Source organism: Tigriopus californicus, chromosome 12 (genome assembly GCF_007210705.1).
Source record: "Tigriopus californicus strain San Diego chromosome 12, Tcal_SD_v2.1, whole genome shotgun sequence".
Classification (NCBI taxonomy): domain Eukaryota; kingdom Metazoa; phylum Arthropoda; class Copepoda; order Harpacticoida; family Harpacticidae; genus Tigriopus; species Tigriopus californicus.
Window position 1 is genome coordinate 15,806,994 of NC_081451.1, and position 21,289 is coordinate 15,828,282.

Here is a 21,289-nt window from a genome sequence, read left to right on the forward strand (position 1 = left end):
AATTATGAATGGTTGTTTCCATCCATGATGAAGAAAGCGATTCACTCATTTAAACATCACAAACCCGCAGGTCTTAACGCAAAGGGAGGAGACGTGTTGTAGTGGTTAGCGCAGTTTCCTAGAGTGAGAGGGAGGGATCCCTGGTTCGAATTTCCACCCTGACCATTCTCCAAAGGAAACTTTTAAACCACTAACCACCCCCATACACCCAAAACCAAAACTGATACCGGACATGAACCTGCGTAATGGAATTTGGAAGAGGACAATCTGATGGGAGGTTCATCCCTCCGACCCTAGCACCCCAAATCCAAAAAAACAACAACCAATGGTTGACCTTGAAAGCACCATGACTTGATATGAAGTTCCGACGAGAAATCCTGGCATATAAATTGCAGAATTGGAAGAACATGTGACACGTTGAAAAACTCCCTTCGGAACTGAACTTCACGATTGAGGTCCTATTCCTTCTGTTTAAAGTCAAATAACGTTGTCGAATATTTCTAAAACTTTCTTTGAACCAACGAGCCTATATTTTGCAACATCCCCGTGTAATTTTTGCAAGGATGTTTAATACCGCTCTCTCGCGTACCTACATAGCCGTTCACTTGCCGAGAAAAATCGAGAAGAAAACTCGAGTTTAGAAAATGAGATGCAAAAAAAGTTAAAAACACCGAAAGCGAAACATGTATTACATCATCCACCGTCGAACGTGTTCTGATTTAGATTTGTTCCATGAGGAACACAAGTCCGCTGATTGTCATCCCACCTGTCCAGAACAGGAATATGAAGGTCACTTGGTCCAAATTGATGGGAACATTGATGCTCGTTACTTGGGCCGTGTCCCTGGGCTGAAGAATCTGCAAGTTCTTGGGGCTGATCCCGAAGTAGAAGAAATACTCAAATATGCCACCTGCTGACATGCGCAGCATATCGTTCAAAATCAAGTCTGTCCACGGGAAACCTTTGCCAATCGCCAAACAATCATCATTGGTTCCAAAGGTCACAGGATGAGCGGAAAATCTAGAAAAAAAAGCTAGAAGCCTTTTAGGTTCCATATTGTGCCCTTGTTAAGGAAACACCTCTTGATGTTTTTACGTCCTAAGTCGTGGCAAAAAAATGTGCACATCAAGTGGGCTACTTAACATCATTGAATCGACACTTTTGAACCACTTCATTTTACCTATTCGAATTTCATCATACCTGATTTTTTCCAAGTATTCCGAAAACAAATTTCCGTCGAGAACGCCCCTCTTTGTATCTATGAGAACATTTCCAAGGGTTAAAATTTTGTATTTGAGTTCCTCCTCGTCAATAGAAAATAGGATATCTTTGTGATCATTTGCCCACAATGCCACATCCAGAGGGAAAAAACTTTTCAAGTACTCCAAATCAGCACCATCTGCAATGAAGGCCATATCACGTGGAAAATAAAACAATGTGCAGCAAATGTGACAACCTTCACTGTCCAAAATCATTTTGCTTTGGAAATATGGGGTACTCTTTTTTCGAGCTGTTTTCGAGATTTGAATGCATGGATATTCTTGGGATGAAAAAGCTCGACGATCAAAACCTGTTCAAGGACCTGGGCAGCTATGCTTACAAAAGGTCATTTAAAACGGCAAACAAGCCAGAGCTTACTTTCATTAAACGGATACACCAAGATGGTCTTTTCCAAGGTCAAAATATCCCGTTCACTTTGGACCACTTGTTCCGACGATGGCAAGGTCAAGAATGACAAGAGCATTGAGGAATAGGACACTGTCATGATAAATGCGAAGACCGACCAAGTCAGGGTCAACACGAGCCCTAAAATGGAACATAGTTAATTTTAAGTGGGAGCATTCCCTCCAACTTTTATGATAAGATGGACAGAAGCAGCCTTTGACTGAAAATCTTCATAAGCAACAACGAAAGAACTTCAATGGCACAACAACAAGAAAAGTAGGACTCTTTACAATGAAAAACGTGAGAAACAGTCAAAAAGAGAGGAGTCCATAAACCTTGATGGATGATCTGTTTTAGTTACGGAAAGGGCATAGCTTAGATTTCGGTCCATCTCCAGAGTACGTAAAAATGTGACTACCTCCTTTGTTTTGGTTATTAAACCACCGGATGGGATCAGGTTCGGTAAACCCACTGAACATGACAAGGAATATGTCCATGAATGTCGGCCTTTTAAGGTTTCCCAGGCCAAGGAAGTTATACACCTGCAAGACCAAAAAGAAAAATGGTCAGACTTCATGCGAGCCACGTGTTTCAAAACTTGGATGTTAGCAACCAGGGAAAATCCATAAGCAAATACGACAAAGAGTAACAATCCACAGGCCAAAGAGATCCACGTGGTCCGGTCCAGAACTTGCATGAGATTCAATAGGTTGTTCTTGGGTTGTGGTGTTCGCGTCAGAGCATATTCATCGTAGTTGGCATATGCGATAGACCTGTACAGCAGTGAAGTGAAGAGGTCATTTTGCACAGGAAAGAATCCTATAGAGAAATGGGCTTTTCCACGGAGAAGCTTCAAAGAAAGAGAAGAAATTGATTTCCTTGTAAAAGTAGCCTTTACATTGGATATTGGAATGGAGAGGCAAAACAATGGCAAGCCCTACCAAGAATACTGCACACCTAATTTATGATATCCTTCCACATTGCCAGTTTAATGTATGAAACTTTTGTACTATTTTGCCATCATACCGGTGTTAACTAGTCGTTACCAATATTTGGTTACGATTTTTTTCTTATCATTTGCGGTTGTTCACGCGCTTTTCTAACCGCTACAAGGAACGGGATCCCCAGTACTATTGAAATGAAAAGTTACAATTCGTCTAGTTATTATCTTTTAATTTTTGCACAATGTTTGGTCTAACAACGAGTTCGAGTTGGCAGACTCTCAAGGTTTCAACGAAAATATGTAACTTTAAAAGGCATTACTTTCATTGTCTGAATGGCGGCCCTATTAGTGTTACAACTATCTTAATATTATCTTAAGAATTCGTTTGAAAACAGAATTTTAATGACCTCTAGTCAAGCTACGTCTATATTTTGGAAATGCAAAGAAAATTGTCCGCATTTATATTTTCTAGATAATGCCTTGCTGAACATATGTCAAGTTCGCATAAAACCGCATTGAAATCAGTTGGAAACAAAAGGTTTTGTGTGCTGAAAGACAATGTGTATCAAAGAATGTTCTTAAAGTCTGTGCGTAGAAACATATCATGTGGGAGATAATGTACTTGTAAGTTGTAATTGACTAATCTCAATTTTGGCAAGTCCGGACTCGAGCCCTTTCTAAAAGACCCGAGTCGGTCCAATTTCTCCAAAACCGAGGAAAAGACTTGTGTGAACTCCGACTCGAGTCGGACTCGCCCCCGCACCAACTAATACCTTCCTCTATGAGCAATAAATAGAGGATCAAATTATAATGCATTTCTGTTGTTTTTGGCTAATTCTGTCAACAGCTTGAGTTTACTTAGCATTTCTTTATTCATAAGTTGCCACACACTTTTCTAAGCTTAAATTGAAGGGGAATGAGGGGATTGAAAAGCACACACTCAAAGTGGAAGAGATTGAACATAATTTTCAAGTTTTGATTTGAACTCTCCTCATAATGTGCATGATCGCACCTGCGGATCTAGACTTTTCCATAACTGGGCACCTTGTTTGACGAAGGTCGTTGCTCCCATGCCCACGTGAATGTTGACCAAAGTCACATAATGTCCGGAAAAGAAGTTGATTTAGCAATCCGCCATGCCTCTTCCCCCTTTGGATAAAAAAAATCTGCTGTTTTGTACTGAAGTACAAAATCAGCTTGATACAACGGAGCCCCTTTTTTGTAAAACTTGTATCTTAACTCAAGTGAGCTACCAAAAATTTAGCTACAATGTTGCTTCTTAATGGACGATTTCTCAGGCCCAGGAATCTCTAAAAACTACAATTGATGTTTTACTGAATTTATCGCCATTTTTGGAGTAGGCAAATGTTTCACCACTAAAGCCTCATCACATTTTTCATATTGATGACCTCTGCAGTTTTTTGACGCAAACAATCATGACACTGAATGAATGAAGGGATATTTCTTGCTGAATTCTTGGAAACATCTTATTTCCGTCTTCGAGATTTGCATAATCGGTTAACTTACATCGTCCTCCCATTGAATTTCCCAGTCCTCTTCGGTCCGATTGATCATGTGGCTCATATTAGGTTGAAACCCAAGGCAAGCCCATTTCCAGGCATTATTATAGTATTCATACTCCTCAATGCCCTCCTCATATTGTTCACTTGGTTGAGGAACCTGATCAAAAAGGCTGTGGAACTCGCAGTCTTTGGAAATGGATTGCTTTAGATCGGCGATGGGGATCGAGAGATCTGAGCAAAGATATGCTTTAGTATGTTAAGCGTGACATTCTATCTAAGCCAGAATTTGCTTGATTGTCTTACACTCCGAAATGCTCAAGGCATAGTTATCCACCGGGATGGTGGCAGTCATCCGTTGAAATTGGTACTTTTGTTGTAATGCGCGGACAATCATTCGCTCCATAGGAGGCAATACATCAGGATAGCTAAGGAACGAGTCTAAGAGATCATGTTAAAATCCTTGGAACACGGAAATTCGTATGTTTAAAGGCCTAAATTTGCGGCATGGCAAGTTTCAGCAGTTGAGTCAATTATCGTTATGTTTTGCCTCTTAAGCATAAGTTTGGGAAAAAATAGAATATGCATTTAGCGTTATGGTATGCGCGAGCTACAAGCCTGCTTTAGGAGTTGTGGGATCAGTTTGTCTCCCAATGAAACACAGGAGGCAACATTCAAACTGCAATAGTAAAATATGCTGTATCATGTTATTTTAGAAATTGAAAACTATCCATATATTCTGTGTGATAGCTGAGAACACGAAACGCAATCAAAGTCAAGGATACCAAAAGATAACCTTTTTTGAGTCACAAGCAGTTATGACGAGCATAACAAACTTGGATGGCATTTCCCGAAAATGTTAATTTTCAAAACCATATCACATTACTAATGGCATGTCAGAAATTTGTTAGTTAGCCCACTGACTTCTAGGGCTGTGGACTGTGAAGCAAAAATTTCTTATCTCCTGAACCGTTTCCTTTACTTTAAAAAGTACATCAAACAACCGCAAAATCTTGTTGAATAGGTGAACCTGGCCAATTTTGAGCCCAAAACTATGCTTGGGGAACTCAGGAGATAGGTCCAAAGTGATGTAAACATTACATAAAGTTCGAATTTTCGGCCTGCTCTTGGTCAGCTACATAAGCTTCTCACAATATAAGTTTGAAACGATCCACTTATAAGTAAATGATATAAAGATGATCTACCTATAATTGAAGAGATTCTCATGCCGAATTTCGTTACTTTAATTCGAAAAGTGGCTCAAAGTTGCTTTGACCAGGAGCAGCCCGATTTGGCGGGAAGCTCGTTCATAGTCCACATTTCTAGAAGTTCGTGACTAGCATCAAAATGTAGCCCTTTTCTTTTAACTTTTCTTCCATCAAACTAGGGCTTCATTTCTGCTCTAGCCAAACATTTATGTTACTTTAAAATCGTCCTACACCTCTATTCTCCAAGTTTTCTTGCAACCTTGATTTTGAAAATTTATTTGATCATTATTAGTAGTCAGACGCCAGGGTAATTTAGCTGTTCGAGTTGTTGGCATCCATTACTAACTTGACAATTCTAGCTGCTCAAAGACAAAATTTTCAGGGAGGCAGAGTATGGTTATACTAGACATCCTAGGCTGGGGTTTATATACTGAAGTAATGTCCCTGTGAGAACAATCTCCTAGGCAGTACTGCCAAGTATGAAGCTTTGAACACTATTTGTTCTTTCAGGCCTATCTAATCTGGCCTCCCATTGCTTGAGAGCTCAAGATTACATTCTTCGGGAATCCTTGCTTCTTTACGCAACCTCTCCCACAAGACAATAGTCCTTTACCATAGATAACTTCATAGATAGATCGATCAAGGGCGCTGCGATCGCATGTTTTCGTCCCAGCTGTCGCTGATGGAAAAAATGTTTCATTCGTAGTAGGACAACTATGATGCAAATTTGAATCGTTGACGGCTCGTCCAAATTCAGAGTAGAAACCCCTAATAAGACTCCTTGTCAAGCAATTGCTCTCGTCCAGCACGCTTCATAAAACGGGTTTGAGTAAGTTGTCCGACCACATTTTTAAGAACGAAATTTTGAAGAGGTTAAAATGGGACTCAAGTTAAAGTTTTCATCCATGTGGTGGAAACACTTAACTGAAACGCAAGGAACAAGCCTGGGTTCAGGCTGACCTCCAGAGGTGTCGGAATTACCTTGTTTACGTATAGGCGCAAACATGTCGCCCACATTCAAGCACATTGTTGGGAGATTGAAACTGCAATTTCGGATACATTTTGTTACACTTTCGAGATTTTCGAGATGCGTTGCTGAACAAGGGCAATCAATAGAGTACATGATTTGCTCTACTAATGTCCAAATCTTTTTTTGACATGTTACGTGTATTATGCCCTAAAAAGCATGGTTTTTAATATTCTACCATTCTTTCTACCTATATATTTGTAAGATTCAAAAGAAATTCAGATTAAAGGGGAATAACAAACGTTTCATGATAATAATTCAACTTGCCTGAAGCGAGATTTAACGAAATATCTTTGTCCCATTTCCACCAGCGTCAGCTGACCTGAAAACATGCTCATGCAGTACAGCTCCTGTTGAACTTAAGCATTCTAGTTATGGTTTTCTATGTCCTTTACATTGAGTGCAGGAAGCGCCCTCTCTCCCTTGTGCAGACAAACAAACGTTGAAGCGAGCGAATTCGCTTATAGATGACAAATTGTATCAAGACATTATTAAATGAACAATTTGTTGCCCAAGTACTACGACACAATGAATAAGCCACAAACCCTTCTGGGAGACGTTTCCAATCCTCTATTGGTAGTATTCCCAACAATTATCATATGTAAATGAGAATTAGTGAGGTAGCTGTTTACAATTTGTTCGATCACGCACCAACACTTTTGCAACCATCATTTCCAACAAAATAGTTTTGGGAAAAGCACAGTTTCACACGTTTTTGGTGTCTGACTTCAAACTCATGACTTTTAGGCACAATTTGATGTAAAAATGATGAAAAGTCTCTGGAATGCTAAAGGTATACAATAAATATGTAGCTCTAAGTTTATCCCTATTTGGATGTCAAAAGTGTTTGTAATTTCACCCTGATTGGAATTGATTGGTGTTGTATTGATGGTGTTTGAATAAATGAGCATTTATTGTTCAGCGAAAAATATCTTGTTGAAGTCAGGCATCTTGGAGGGTATTGTTGTGTTTCTACATTTTGTGTGTCCACAACAAGAGGAAGGAGAGGAGATTGAAAAGGGCTAAATAGTTTTCCGGTCAGGCAAGAGGGCATGTGAAACAAAGGAAATTATAGGAATATGTAGTGCGGCAACATTGTTTTTTCGTATTTTGAGGAGGGAGAAATAAGATAAACATTCCAGCCAACCTGCACTCGCACTCGCTCTTGAATCCAATTGAATTTTCAACTATCGAGTGAGTTGTGGTACAAAACTCAAAGATATGTCATTCTTTGCAGTTCTTTCATTGTTCTAAACTCTTGTTTCAATATCAGGCTACAGTTTCGACAAGCCGGGAAACTGAATTTAATGACATATTCAGTCCATACCCAATACAGGTTGGCTGTTATGTTTGCCTTCCTCAAAATGCTCAATAACAGGGTTGCCACACTACATTTTTCTTGAATTTCCTTCACTTAACATGCTCTATACTAAGCACTTGGCTACCCAATCACCTCTTGGAGCACTCCAATGTTTGCTCAGGGCCAATGGGGCTAACTCACAAACCGCTCTCTGACGGACAGAATATGAACCATTTTTCACGTGGAGTAGGCAACCAATAAGTCGATACCGAGAGCGGGCATTTAATTGCCTTAAAGAAAAGGATATACCACGTTATTTCTTGCTGTGATGTTGAAGGACCGTAAAATCCCGGGCTTTGACGTCTAATTCGTATGAATTCGAAGGAAAAAAATGCAATCATGAGTAACCACCTAGAATTTAAACAAGGAGTGCTCACTAATTTACAACCCAGTGTGAGTCTGTCATTTTCTGATCTCACTTTGAGCACGATATCCGCCTTGTCAGCGTTAGCAATTTCAGAGGATATTGTCTTCTATAGCTGGAATGATGGTCTCTGCATTTGAACTTGTAAATTTCAGTCAAGTCAGCAAATGGTACTAATTCAAATTAACTGTAAATTAGATTATACGGCTTAACAAATCTTCGTTCCTTATCCAGTTTTAAAATGTTTATATTGACTGAGATTTAAACGTTTTAGAATCTTGCACTTTTTCCAAAAAGGTGTTGATTAATCCTTGCTTCACCTCCTTCCCACTTGCCAATTTCAAATACAAATGTAAGGAAATAAATACCCATTTCTTTTTTCCCATTTTCTTGCACAATCAAGCCACTTGGTGAGTTATGATCATTCTGTTGGTAAAATAGTTTGTTACAAACACATACTTACATAGCCACAAATCTCAAGTCAATGCCTTTCAGAGTGAAAGGGGAGTGGTAAGGAAGGGGTTTGAGGACACCGCGACCTTCAATCCATAAATTGTATAATGGCGAGTTCAAGCCAGGAGACCAAACTTCAAACAGCATCTAAACCGGAGAAAAAAAAGTTATCGTCTTTTTCTTATATTACTACCATCACATTCATCTTCCTAATTTTAGTTTTACACGAGTAGTTTCTACTGTCACTGGCCATGGACGTCTTTTCACCGGGTGCCGGGCAAACGACCACTCGGTTGGCTAACCCAAGGACACTAGAGCAAGGAAACGCCACTTTCTAGTGATCACCAAACTTTTCCCGCCAAGTTAGTTAAAATTATCAATTGCCCATCCCAAATATTCTAATGTGTTAGCATTTATGTACATGTTCTTTCATTGCCTATTCCATACATTTCTTTTTTATTTTGTTAGTGTAAGTTCCTCATCAATTACTAAAATGAGCCAGTTTTATGCATTATTTCCCTGAGTTGAAAGACAGTTTGATTGTTTTTGCTAAATTTGATGTTTATGAGTATTTCACTTATTCTTTTGAGTTTCAAAATGAATTCAGAAATATTTTCTATATGGAGGGAGTTGTACATCAAAGAGATCACTATTTGATTAAAAACACTTAAATATACTATGAAGTATGGATAATCTTGTTTTATCGATACTAGAGTTGCTGTCTTAATTCAACTTAATGGCCTAACTTGGCGGTCAGGGGAAAGTCGTGTCATTTCCTCTCTTTAGAGTTCCTGGCTAACCAGTACAATAAACTGGTTCGTGATTGCTTCCCAGAATACCATACACTGCACTGTTTAGTCTACAGAGTAGTTGACTATCCGATATCCAATACCTTACACTCTTTTCATCTTTTGTTATAAATAATCAAAAAACTTCAGATATTGTCGCCAGGTGGCACTCATAAGCCAGGTAAGTTGCAAAAACAATGATTCCTGAACATGGTGGTACCCACAACACTGATCAAGTTTTGGTGCAAATGCCGAGACTTGTAGTAGAGATTTTCGTTGCTATTGAAACAAAAGGAACAACTTTTGCAATATTTCATCTCGTATTTTAGCTCAAACCACTACATTAATCCACTTAAAATCTACAAAGAGATAATATTTAAAAAACGTAATCAATAGATGTTGGGAGTAATCTTAGTTGCGTTTCCAACTATTATTTTATATAATTCAATTGAGTAAACGATAAGATATCACGCTTTCAAAGATTGCATTTGCATCAAATTTAACTACAAATTGCTCCAGTTATATCTTAAATCAATTGCCAAAATACATAATGAAAATATTTCACTTTTTTGAAACAGGTAGAAAAACAGGTAGAAAAACCCGAAAATAGTTTGCAATGTAACTTAAGTTACTTGCTTAATGTTAAAATTTCGCAATTGTGATGCCATACTTGTAAATGGCAACTTTGATCACGCTTGATCTTGAATTTTGACAAAATTATATCATTTATAGAACTTTATTGCAATGTAAAGAGTTTGGTTTCGACGAATTGCAAAAGTAAAGAAAATGATATGCATGGGCATTCTCCTCACACAGATTGCACACACAAAAGTCGGTGGGTGGGACTAGAATGCTACTCTTTCCGGGTTACAACTCAAATGATGTCCCGAGTCTAAAAACTCCCTGAAAGTCTGTCTTCGATGATCCGGGTTCATTGAAATGTGGGTTGGAACTCGACTTCGCCAGAAGTGAGATGGAATTAAACGAATGAAGGCCACGGCTGGAACTTCTCGTGCCGAATTGAACATTTTCAATTGGAGGCCAGCAAACCGGGGACCAAGTTTTAGAAAAGATAGATTGTTGAATATTTTTGATTTAAGCCAGGTCTCAAAGGTTAATGTAGAAGTGAAGAAATGAACTATTGCGTTGTTGGAAGAAAAAGGAAGCCCAAGGTAGCGCTTCAGAAATTTTGTAAAACATGGCATTAGTTGCTTCCCAAATATTTTTTGAGATATGACATGATATCCATACGAGAAGAGCGTATTCGTACATTGGAAGAATGTACGTACACTTGGAATATTTTCATGGCCAAGTTAAACGGTAGATGGCGAATGTTAAGACAGGGAAACAGGAAACCAGTCCTCGCGCCAGCTCTCAGATTAGTTTCTCGAAGACGTGAAGAAGAGACGAGTTGCGAGGAGAAATTAACCCCAAGATAACGAAACTCGTTCACTCTCTCTAGTGGATCGTTGTTTAACATCCAAGAGCATTTCGGTAGACGCCCATTGTGAAAAACTAGTACGTTGGATTTGGGCACGTTTGTAAATTAATATAATGTCCGTGCACCCTTTAGTCAGGTCTTCAGTACGTCCCGAAAATTTTAGTTCTAACAATGACGTATTCTCATTTCAATTAGGCAAATCTTTCTAAAGTATTATGTTTACCAATCTAATCAACCCCCTTTCATATTGATTTGATTTATTTTACTCGTTTTGGCATTCCAGCCACTAGGTTCTCCAAGGCTTTGGGATCAATCTCAGACCTGGTCATTTTCACTTAGACTTTCAGTTTGTTAATCTTGGTAGCCCCGGGCACCTTTGCTAGCCTTTGCTTGATAATTGTCCGTAGATTTTCGAAAGATGTCAAGTCTTGAGCTTATCCCAAACGTCCTTTGGGCAGAATGCGGAAAGGCAACCCTCCCAAATAGATATTCCAGCCTTCAGGATGGCTATTCCATGTCCACGAAGTTCAAGTCAGTCACAAGGTTGATATCTCGACATGGCGATTTCCAGCAAAATAACTTTAAACTTCCTCACGCTAAAGACCAAGGAACAGAGCAATGTAAACCAAATATTCAAGACCAATTATTCTGGCCCAGACACATGTTCTAAGTTGAGTACTCTCTATAGCTTCTTATTTTGAAGCAGGGTTGTCAAATAAGTGCAAAATAGCTAAACTCAAAGTAACTAAAATATTCTGGACGTACTGTATACCCATTGAGTTGCTACAAATTAGAGTTGGTTGGAGCTTTTTGGCTCTTTAAAATTGTCCTTTTTGTCAAGTTTGGTTTGATTGCATTTGCGCTTCTACACAACAGCTTTGCACTGCTTTACGGCTTTGATTATCCTTTTTCACCGCTTCTTTTCACACACTGTGTTTTAGCACAGGGAACGCTGTCTTGTAGGCTGCCCTTGGTTCGATCCCTGGCTAGCTTACTTCAAGATTCTTTTGCTGCACAATTAATAATATGAGTGGCAGCTTTACCAACCGGAATGGACGATACCGCCGTTATTTCTCAGGAATATATCTTCATCGAGACACCCAAAAACGCCCTGTGTTGGAATTTTGTAGGACAACTCACGTAATGATCGAAATATTGGCGGGATCATGTTGCAAGTAGGCTATTTTACAATTCATGCAATAGACATCACTTTACAAATCCAACAAATGCGACTTGAAGGGTCTGAATAGTATTTTATATCTTCCGTTTTTAAAAGCATCCATGAGTTTTGTCCCAACCCAGGATACACAGTTAATTGCAGTGACCATAGAGGCTGAATGTGCGTTTTGAGAGCACCTTCAAGTCCTCGAGAGTCCTGGCTAGTTCGAACAATGAAGTCCACTTCTCTTCTTTCTCGGGCTCCTTCATCGTTCAATTTGCTGCCCTCTAATATTCGTAGGGAATACGTTGGCCTTAATAATATATATGAAAAATAATCCGTCCCCTGAAAATGAAGGCAAGCAATCGTTCTAGAGTAAAATGGACTCTACCTGATCGTCGTAACTTTGGTTCAATACAAATATCGTCGCCTTTTGTTGTAGCATGTAGGGAAACGCCTGCCTTTGGTTTTGAGTAATAATAGCTATCTCATGAAGCTCTGGAATTGCTAAGGCCTCCATAAAACGTGGGCCAAAATTCAAATCCACCACAAACAAACTTTGAACTTTGGCCAAAACTTGGAGTAAATCAATGGAAGGATCATCCCTTGGCGCGATTATTCGTTGACAACGGTCGGGAATTCCTGGAGTGACATATTCGGACAGAGTTCAAAGGGAAACAGTATTTAAATGAAGAGTTATGGCATTCGTTACCAAAGTTAGATTTGCCATCGTCGAGGACAGTAAATGTTCCACCCATTTCGGCCAAAATAGAGCTAATGGCCATTTCAGCATGATACGGATGAAGGCAAGCAATTGGCTGTACCAGAACAATGATGAAGAAGATGTTAATCCAAGCCATGATGAATGCTCAGTGAGAGTCTTTGTCAAAGCTCTTGAGAATGTAATATGACATTCAAGCATAGCTTCTCTAATAGGAAAACAATTTGCATTCATGATGTTCTTTGAGTTTTTCTAAGGTCCTTTGTGATGCATGGTCCTTAGAGCTGAAATGAATCCTTAAATGCCCTTAAGGAATTTGATTCAAGGAAGAAATGAATAATGAATAGTTTGCTTAAGGTAATTGGCTCCAAGAAAGTAAATTCAAAAAGGTCAAAAACTACCCCGGACAATACTTTCCAAGGACCCCCTGAAACATGGACGGATGCAAAGTAACTTTCAAAAATAAATTGGTTTCATGGGTGTAATTTGACTCGCTTTAACGATTCCAATTGTTGACGATGGGAATACCTACGAAACTCCTCGTTCGGTCCTGGTGACGATGACCTAAGGGAAGCAACAACGTTTGTCCTCAAGACACTCAAAGTGGATGGTTGGACTTCATTGAGCATCTTTTACAATATCATTCGTTTTGCTCACTCTTCACTACATAACGCGAGGCGAGGAATGTCTTTGATATGCTAATTGACCTCTGCATTCGTTCGTTTGTCCGAGCAAAATTCGGTAAACGTTATTCTCCACTGCTTAGTTGGCGGTGCTACTTTTTTAAACTTGACCTAACCTAGTCAAACCTAACCTAACCAAATCTAACACGATATCAATAACCCTTAAACTATTTATCTAAACCGTTTAACATTTTGCCACAAATTTAAAAAAATGAGCATCGCCAACTAATCGTTGGAGAATAACGTTTATCGCAAGATTTAAAGTGAAGTGACATCAGAGGCTCTGATGTGATTTGATTCAGAGCGATCAAAAGGAATGACAACACGACAATCATAGCGTCAAAATTTGATCTTAAGGTAATCATGAAGGTCAAAAACCAAAACAAAGCCAGCAACAGCAGCAGCTGACTTGGTAAACAAAACAAAACGTGACTTGGAAATGAACTCAAACGAGAAAACGCAAGGTGACCAATAACAAGGAAACTGAACTCAATCACACGGATGGTACTTCGTAAATATGTTGAAATAAACAAATAAAAGCTCATTTGATTTCAAAATATGAAGAACATGAATTTTCTTCTACCAAGTATGACAAATTTCTTCAAATTTGAATTCATGCATTATTCAATTAAACATTCTCATAAGGCAAAATGAGATAGTACTATTTTTAAGCAATCCATGAGTAACATCCCAGCAAATCCGTTTGAAAAAACCGGAACGAAAGTTTCAAGATGTTCTGGAATCATCACATTAACAAATTACTCAATAAAGACAAAACACATACATGATAATCCAGGTGATTTGACGTTGCAATTGGTCAAGTTTAGACCCAGCCAATATTCAACAATAACAAACTGGCTTCTTATGCATGGCAAAAAAGATGGCATGAGTCTAGTTTTAACAAACGTTGTGATATATTTGATCACCATAGACGTAATAAACAATCATGTATCAAACAAGCAAATCTGAGGTTAGTTTGTAATAAACACTTTCTAAATGTAATGCAATCATAGAGGCCGAAATTTGATCATAGGGCAATCATAAAGGCTGATCAAAATACAGCCATCAGTAGTCAAACAAAGAACAGAAGCGCTTATATTGCGTGTTACAACTCACTCTTCCGTGTACTCTGGATCCAGCCCAGTTTGATGAGCGTTCTGGGTATTACAATCTCGAAATGCAGAGGAGCAGCTTGCCTGGATTTTTTTTTTTTTTTTTTTTGGTTTGGTTTTTCACGGGCTTTTCTAACCGCTACAGGGAATGTAATCCCCAGTACTATTAAAATGAAAGATTATAATTCGTCTATTTATTACCTTTCAATTTTTATATGATATTTGGTCTACCAACGAATTTGAGTTGGCAGACCGAGCTAATCCTTGAATGTAGGGTTGATCTGGAATGCTATCTAAAAATTTGTCCAAGTCTGACTTGAAAGATGCTACCGGATCAACAAGGCCTACGTATTCCTTACGGATATTAGAGGGAAGCAAATTAAACATTGCAACGACAAGGCTTCTGGGACAAGTTTGAATTGTAATAAGCGCTTTCTTTTGGGATGTTTTCCTTCCACCTTTTTCCTCATTCAATCAGTTTTAGAGTTATGAATGTACCATTTGATGGGTGAGATGGGGAACGATTTGTAGTACATTCCTTAATTTTAATGAGCCAAGGTTGCTTTCTCTCTCTCAGATGTGTGTACTTGTGGGTGTGTTTGGTTTTTGCTTTTTACTTTTTTGCAAATCAAAGTGGAAACATCACCCTTCTGGCCTCCTATCTTCTCCCATTTTTTATCTTGACCGTGGGCTTGTTTTTATTGTCACCTTTTATTTACGAATTGTTTCACGAACTTATTTCATAATCATCATCACAATTGCCCTAACTTGAGCTGTGGTGTCTGGGCTCCAAAAATATTTCATGAAGGTTGTAAGCTTACTGAAGCCGAACACAGGCGCCATAGGCACTGGACAAGGACGGCCAAAGAGCACATCGTCAATGTTGACCTCCTGGTCAATTTGCACCAACAATAAACAAAAACAATAAACATGAAATGGTCCATATTATTGTAGAGTTAAGATGTCCTCCATTTCGCTCTAGGCCTCTCCGCGAGGTCTGCCCGCCAAGACACAGGGCCTCAATGATCCGAAATTAAGAACTTGAAAATAATCGAAGGGGTAGGCAAATGATTTCAAATTCAACGGCATAAAGAAGGTTGTAGACGGATTTTTTTTAAATGACTAACAATGAAACTTGGTAGAAGAAAGTCAAAGATATGTCCTTTGAGCTCATATTTCGAAAATATTTATTCACTCTGAAGTTATAGGACTAGTTTCATTGATAATTTATTTGCCCTGATTCTTGCATCAAGTAGGAGAACGTTAGTGTTTGAGCCTAATCAAAGTTGTTTATCATTCATGGCAATGTTTTACAAGGGAGTAATATCTTGGGAATTATTCATTTACTTATCAATATAATTGCATTTCACAAGAGAAGTGAGGGTCTCGTGGAACATACCAAAAAAATCTTTCTGAAGTGGTGAAGGCCGCTGAACAACTCAGAAAAGCTTTTATGAAGTGTGATCTTGACGGCCATTTTTTCTTGCAACAGCATTTGAGTTTACTTTTAGACCTCTGATTTAATCTTGATTATTTTACCAAAAAAAAGATATTACAATTATCTGCATTTGAAGTCAGAGTCTTTTCAAATGTAGTTAATTATTGGTCAGCCAGTGTAAATGACAAGTCTAAATTTCGAATCACAACATATTTTAATCTTTTACTTATAGTAACTTTTAGCAAATCTATCGCAAAGATCTCGATCTGGCTTCACTTTCACTTCCTCCTAACTTAATTGACCTTTCTCATTGTTGTTCACAGGCTTTATTTTTAAAATGAAATGATAACCAAATAGGTCTGACCATATCAAGTAAATGTAATTGAAGTTTTACTCAAAAACAATTGGTATCAGTCCATACCAAACATAGAGCACACGTCCACAACGTGATTCGCTCTGGTGGCCGTCCAGCTCTTGTTTTCATACACAGCCATTGGGTCATTCATTCCTCTTGGGTCTTCCCCCTCTTGGGGAAGTGGTGTGGCGAGCGTATGCTCGCTCACGTTATAGCTCATCTGCGATATGTATAAATAGCTAGGATCTCAATGGAACAAACTAGTCAACTGCCATCTCTCGACTCATTGACAGAGCAGGCCTTGCGTCCGCCATAATATCTAGAAGGCCATCCAACGGAAGTTCGAAATTAGGTCATTAATGCCATAACAATTTTCTGTTAAATGATGAAAGGTTCTGGATGGTCTTCAATTGATATGTTGATTCACTCCATAAGTTGAATATATCCTTCCACATACATTGTTTAGCTTGGGGGACTAATTGGCAGAACAGTTCTCTAACCATCTTTAAGTAACCCCATGGGAATAACTTATGTCGGATTCTTGGCCTTATATCTCAGTCTAAACTAATTATGTACCTTCCCATTACAAGTTACTTGTGAAGTTTTCTTGATCAAAACATATTTATTTAGCAAGTGACCCAAATCGCTTTGCTACAGCCAGAATCAACAAAGCCTTAAAGTTCACACAATTCTAATTCAAGGTTTCATAACTTAAGGGACAAACACTTGGTGGCTGAACAAAAATGTAACAAAAAGTCCGGACTCTTCTTGCCTTGCCCAATGAATTCAAAAAATGGCCGATATCCCAGGATATGCTCCTGAGAGCATCCTAAATCGAATCAGAATCAAACAAAACAGATCGCGTAACCTCATATTTGGCAAAATGAACCAGAACACCGATACGCTTTATTTTCGTCCATGAAGAGAAGGGGAAATTGGGGAAACCATTTCTTGAACTTTATGAGGATACTAGTGCCTTTTCCATGAATTTCACCAATTTTCCATCAATTAAAAATTCATTCTGTCAGTGAGTGGCAACTATCATAAAACTTTTTTTTTGCGTGAAAAGTGTTGCGATTTGCCTCTTTGGATGATTAACCTAATCCGAAACTAAACCCAATAAAACAATTCTTACCCATTTGATTGGACTCTAAATCCGAGCTCTCATGTTTATTGGCATTTGCTAAAGATAGTGCAAAAACATGGGTATTGGGGTGGATGGGGGGAATTATCACTATATATGACATGTCAGTCGTCTTCTTTCTCCAAGATTTGCGAAAAAGGTTGCCTACTTTCAAGGTAATTCCCATAGGAGATTTAAGCTCCAAAGAAGTTATTATAACTTAGAACCCCAAAATCAAGCATAGGTTCTTTCATATCATGCCTTCGAATCCATGCTCCATTGTGGACATACTCATGGACTGCCTTCATTGCGGTTCCATTGGCAGCCAAGCCTCCCAGATAAAAAAGGCGAGTTAGCCTCTTCACAACAGACAAACAACCATTTGAAACTTGGTAAGGAAACCGATGGGGAGCGATCGACCACGTTCTGAAAAATCATTAGTTTTTGTTATCATAATAAATTGACTTTTCAAACTATGAGTTATTGGACTCGGTGCTGCAATGCGATGGTGATCTATGGTCAAATTACAATTGAACAAGGCATTCGGAGGAAGGCTTTCCACAAAATCAAATGCTTGACGATGTGTTTTAAAGTACAGAAAACAAAATGTAAAAGAGTAATTTGAGCCATTTGGAAAATTTCATGTGCTATAAATCAGATGTTTGAGTTAAGCAAATGTTGCTCTTTAAAGGTTCAAGACATTTTAAATATAGATAAGGCGCAGTAGCGTTTTCATTTGAATCAGACGATAAAATACAGGTCTAGCATCGCGATGCTAACTCTGTACAAGTCGATTGTTCAGCCATATTTTGAATATGCCTCGAACATTTGGGCTTCAATGAGCTCAGCAAGTTTGCAAAGGGTCAAGCAAGTCCAAATGTGCTTCACTAAGAACATTGATGGAATGAGAGAGGTGGCGTATAAGGAGAGACAAGAAAGGTTGGGACTGCACAGTATTCAGAGAGGGTACGAAAGGTAATCGATGCTGTACGTTTTCAAAACACCCATGAGCTTTGTTCCAACCTAAGTTTTAGGGGTTCATTTCCTTTTGCGAGCTCCCTCAAGCCCTCGAGAATCCAGGCTAGTTAGAAAATGATGTCTTTCTTTTTTCTTTCTCGAACCCCTTCACCATTTCATTAACTTCCATCAAATATTCTTTAGAATCATGAAGACTTTGATCATTCAATAGGATAAAAGTCAGACTTGGACAAGTTTTTGACCAAAATTACTTTTCAACCCCTATGTGCAAGGGCAAGCCCGGTCTGCCAACTTCAATCCGTTGGTGGATTAGACATCATACATAAAGTTAAGTAACATGAATATTTTTCTTCCATTCATAGACATTCATCATCGACATCAGTAACAATGTCTGTTCCAACTTTTTATTATTCTATTCATAGACATTCATCATCGACATCAGTAACAATGTCTGTTCCAACTTTTTATTATTCTTATAGGACGATATGCTTTGGGAGGCGTAGGGGAAAGGAGCTAGAAGTGTACTAGTAGCAGCCTGATGTGATGCGCTATAAAAGGAAGAGTGCGGTCATAAGAAGCACGATTCTAGAATAAAAATGACTTACATTTTCAAGAGATAAGGTTAGGCTGGTGTATTTCCATTGCACTGATTGCCAGATTCAAACAATACTTTTTGCTCAAATTTGACGTCTATCTTGCCACGTGCTTGGTGTGTGTGAGGGTTGTTTGGAGCTAGTATCCTGGATGAGACATTGAGTACGTCAGTAATGGAGTGGAAAGCTTGGCCAAAGATTGAACGTCTTCTAGCAAGGTTTTCTCGAGATGAGAGAGTGCTCCATGAATTCCTTCTTCATGTTAAAGTACTCAATTAAGGTGTAACGCAATGCTGAAACGTCTTCTAGGGAGATTCCGGAGAGCTTTCCTCTCCACTACTTCTGTACTCCATAGATGAGAATATTGCAACTAACAGGCTCAGACTAAGAAGGAGTAGCTTCCATACCACAGTGTTCAGTAGATTTGTTTTCTTTGTAAAATGGTAACTAACTCATTTCCTAATCATACTTGAGAGAGAACCTCCATTACAATGTCTCATCAGCCCATGAGGTTATTGAAGTTCTTGTGATTCTATTACATTAGAAGCACAACTTATTCCAGCAGAATAAAACTGCTTTAATGTAACCTTTTATTTCTAACGGTACTCTTCATCAATGTCCTCAATTCTCAAAGCGGATGTCAATTTCTGGCCTAGAGCAAACTGCTCTCCTTGTTAGGTAAAAAGCCTACCTCCCCATGCAAAAGCTAATGAGGTAAAGGTCTGTAATGGACTGTTGCGTTTTTCCATAGTCGTTGGAGAGATTTGCACCGATTGGCCAATTGCTCCCAAAGCTTTTGCAATGTCGTCTTTGACAAAAGTGTCGGTGCTATATGGATCCTGGGCAGCGTATGTTGTTACAAATCCATCACCTCCAGCCAAACGTATTCGAACGGGTACTAATGCCACAGCAATTGCAGGGTCATACACTCGGTCGTCTCCAAAACCCTGCACTCCCCTAGAACTGGCTCTGACATTAACGTGAGTTGGTGATTGCAACGCATCCTCCGATTTGTCCACACCACGAGTTCCAAGCGATCTATTATCATCTTCGCCCCAATGTAATATTGTTGGATGGCCCTTCCCACATTTAACACATGTCTTCCTTTGCCGACAGTTTCTCGACCAATGTCCGGTCTACAGGCAAGCAAAGCATTTCCCCCTTAATTTATCTCTCCGTTCCTCAAGTGGGATGTTCATGGCCTCTTCGCACTCTGCCATGTCATGATTGATCTCGCAAAAAATACTAGCGTTTGATCTCCATCGTTCGTCACAAGATGCAACTGAGGTGGCCAGAGTAATGTTCCGTCTCACTTCTTCCTCACGAGCTCGATCTCCTCGGGCCTCTTGCGTCTTCCTTTTCAAACCAATGACAGGATGATTCCATTCCCCTGATAATTGTTGGACCAAAGCGACAAAGTCGTCATAATTCGCCTCTCGTCGTTCCTCGCACTCCACCGCTCTGACCCTCCGACGCCACATTGACTGACATGTATTTGGTAGCTTGCCCATGAGTTGAAGTAAGGTATCTGGACTACCCAAAGAGCTAACAGTTCCCAAATCTTTCATTGCCGTCTTGCATCTCTGCAAAAAGGCCGCAAACTGCTTCATTTTCTCGGGCTCCTCTCTCATAGCTGGCCAATCTTCAAGTTGAGCACGATATGCTGAAGTTATTTTGAAGGTATTTCCGTATTCTTTTCTCAACAACCACCTCGCCTCCCGATAGCCTTCGGCTGCATTCATGTGGATGCAAGGCCGGATCAAGTCATGGGGCTCACCTTGGGTGAATTGCAATAAATATCCAAGCCTTCTCCTTCGTCGGCTATTTTGCTTTCAATCTGAGACTCGAAAGATCGTATGAATAACTGGTACTTGAGTAGATTGCCCCGGAAGACATCAAGATTTCGCTTGGGCAATGACGACTGCATTTGGACTTGCAAGACCTTTTCCAGAATGTCCTCGATCCGAAGTTCGGATGACTTAGCCGGCTCTACCCTTCCAACCTGACCTTGCGTTAGCGGATCTTGATAACCCAATCGTACATTTTCTTGCCTTTTATTCAGATAGTGTTGTTGTTGTTGTTGCCTTGTGTTTCTTTGGCGTTCAAGCTGAAGCTCTAGTTCTAGTCCTTCGGACCGCTTAGTAAGGGACTTGGCGACATCTCGTAATCGTTGCCTTTCTTTCTCCAGAGATCTTGTCTTACGCTTGAACTCCGTTTCTAGTTCCAATTTGCGCTTTTCCATTTCGATTTGAATAGCATCCTCATTGCCTTTAACCACTATACTATCTAAAAGGCTTTTGACCTGACGCGCAAAATCAACCTTGGGATCAATGTTGTCCTTACACCACTTGGTCAATT

At 39.3% G+C, this 21,289-nt stretch overlaps 2 protein-coding genes across 2 annotated transcripts in view; both read right to left on the reverse strand.

Moving 5' to 3' along the window:
• Positions 1 to 703: 703 nt before the first annotated feature.
• Positions 704 to 12,788, reverse strand: LOC131891313 (uncharacterized). The gene is made up of 10 exons (XM_059240840.1): positions 12,641 to 12,788; positions 12,320 to 12,570; positions 8,551 to 8,687; positions 4,435 to 4,556; positions 4,136 to 4,362; positions 2,279 to 2,515; positions 2,084 to 2,207; positions 1,639 to 1,806; positions 1,201 to 1,399; positions 704 to 1,020 (listed from the first exon to the last, which is right to left on the reverse strand). Exons 1-10 carry the CDS (start codon positions 12,786 to 12,788, stop codon positions 720 to 722), a joined length of 1,914 nt encoding a protein of 637 aa, XP_059096823.1. The 3' UTR covers positions 704 to 719.
• Positions 12,789 to 17,392: 4,604 nt separating this feature from the next.
• LOC131891514 (uncharacterized) overlaps positions 17,393 to 21,289 on the reverse strand; it is an 8,273-nt gene continuing 4,376 nt past the window's right edge. Inside the window, exon 3 of the mRNA XM_059241123.1 lies at positions 17,393 to 17,786. Coding sequence (XP_059097106.1) covers positions 17,555 to 17,786 — 232 coding nt within the window. The 3' untranslated portion in view covers positions 17,393 to 17,554. The remainder of the gene's footprint in view (positions 17,787 to 21,289) is intronic.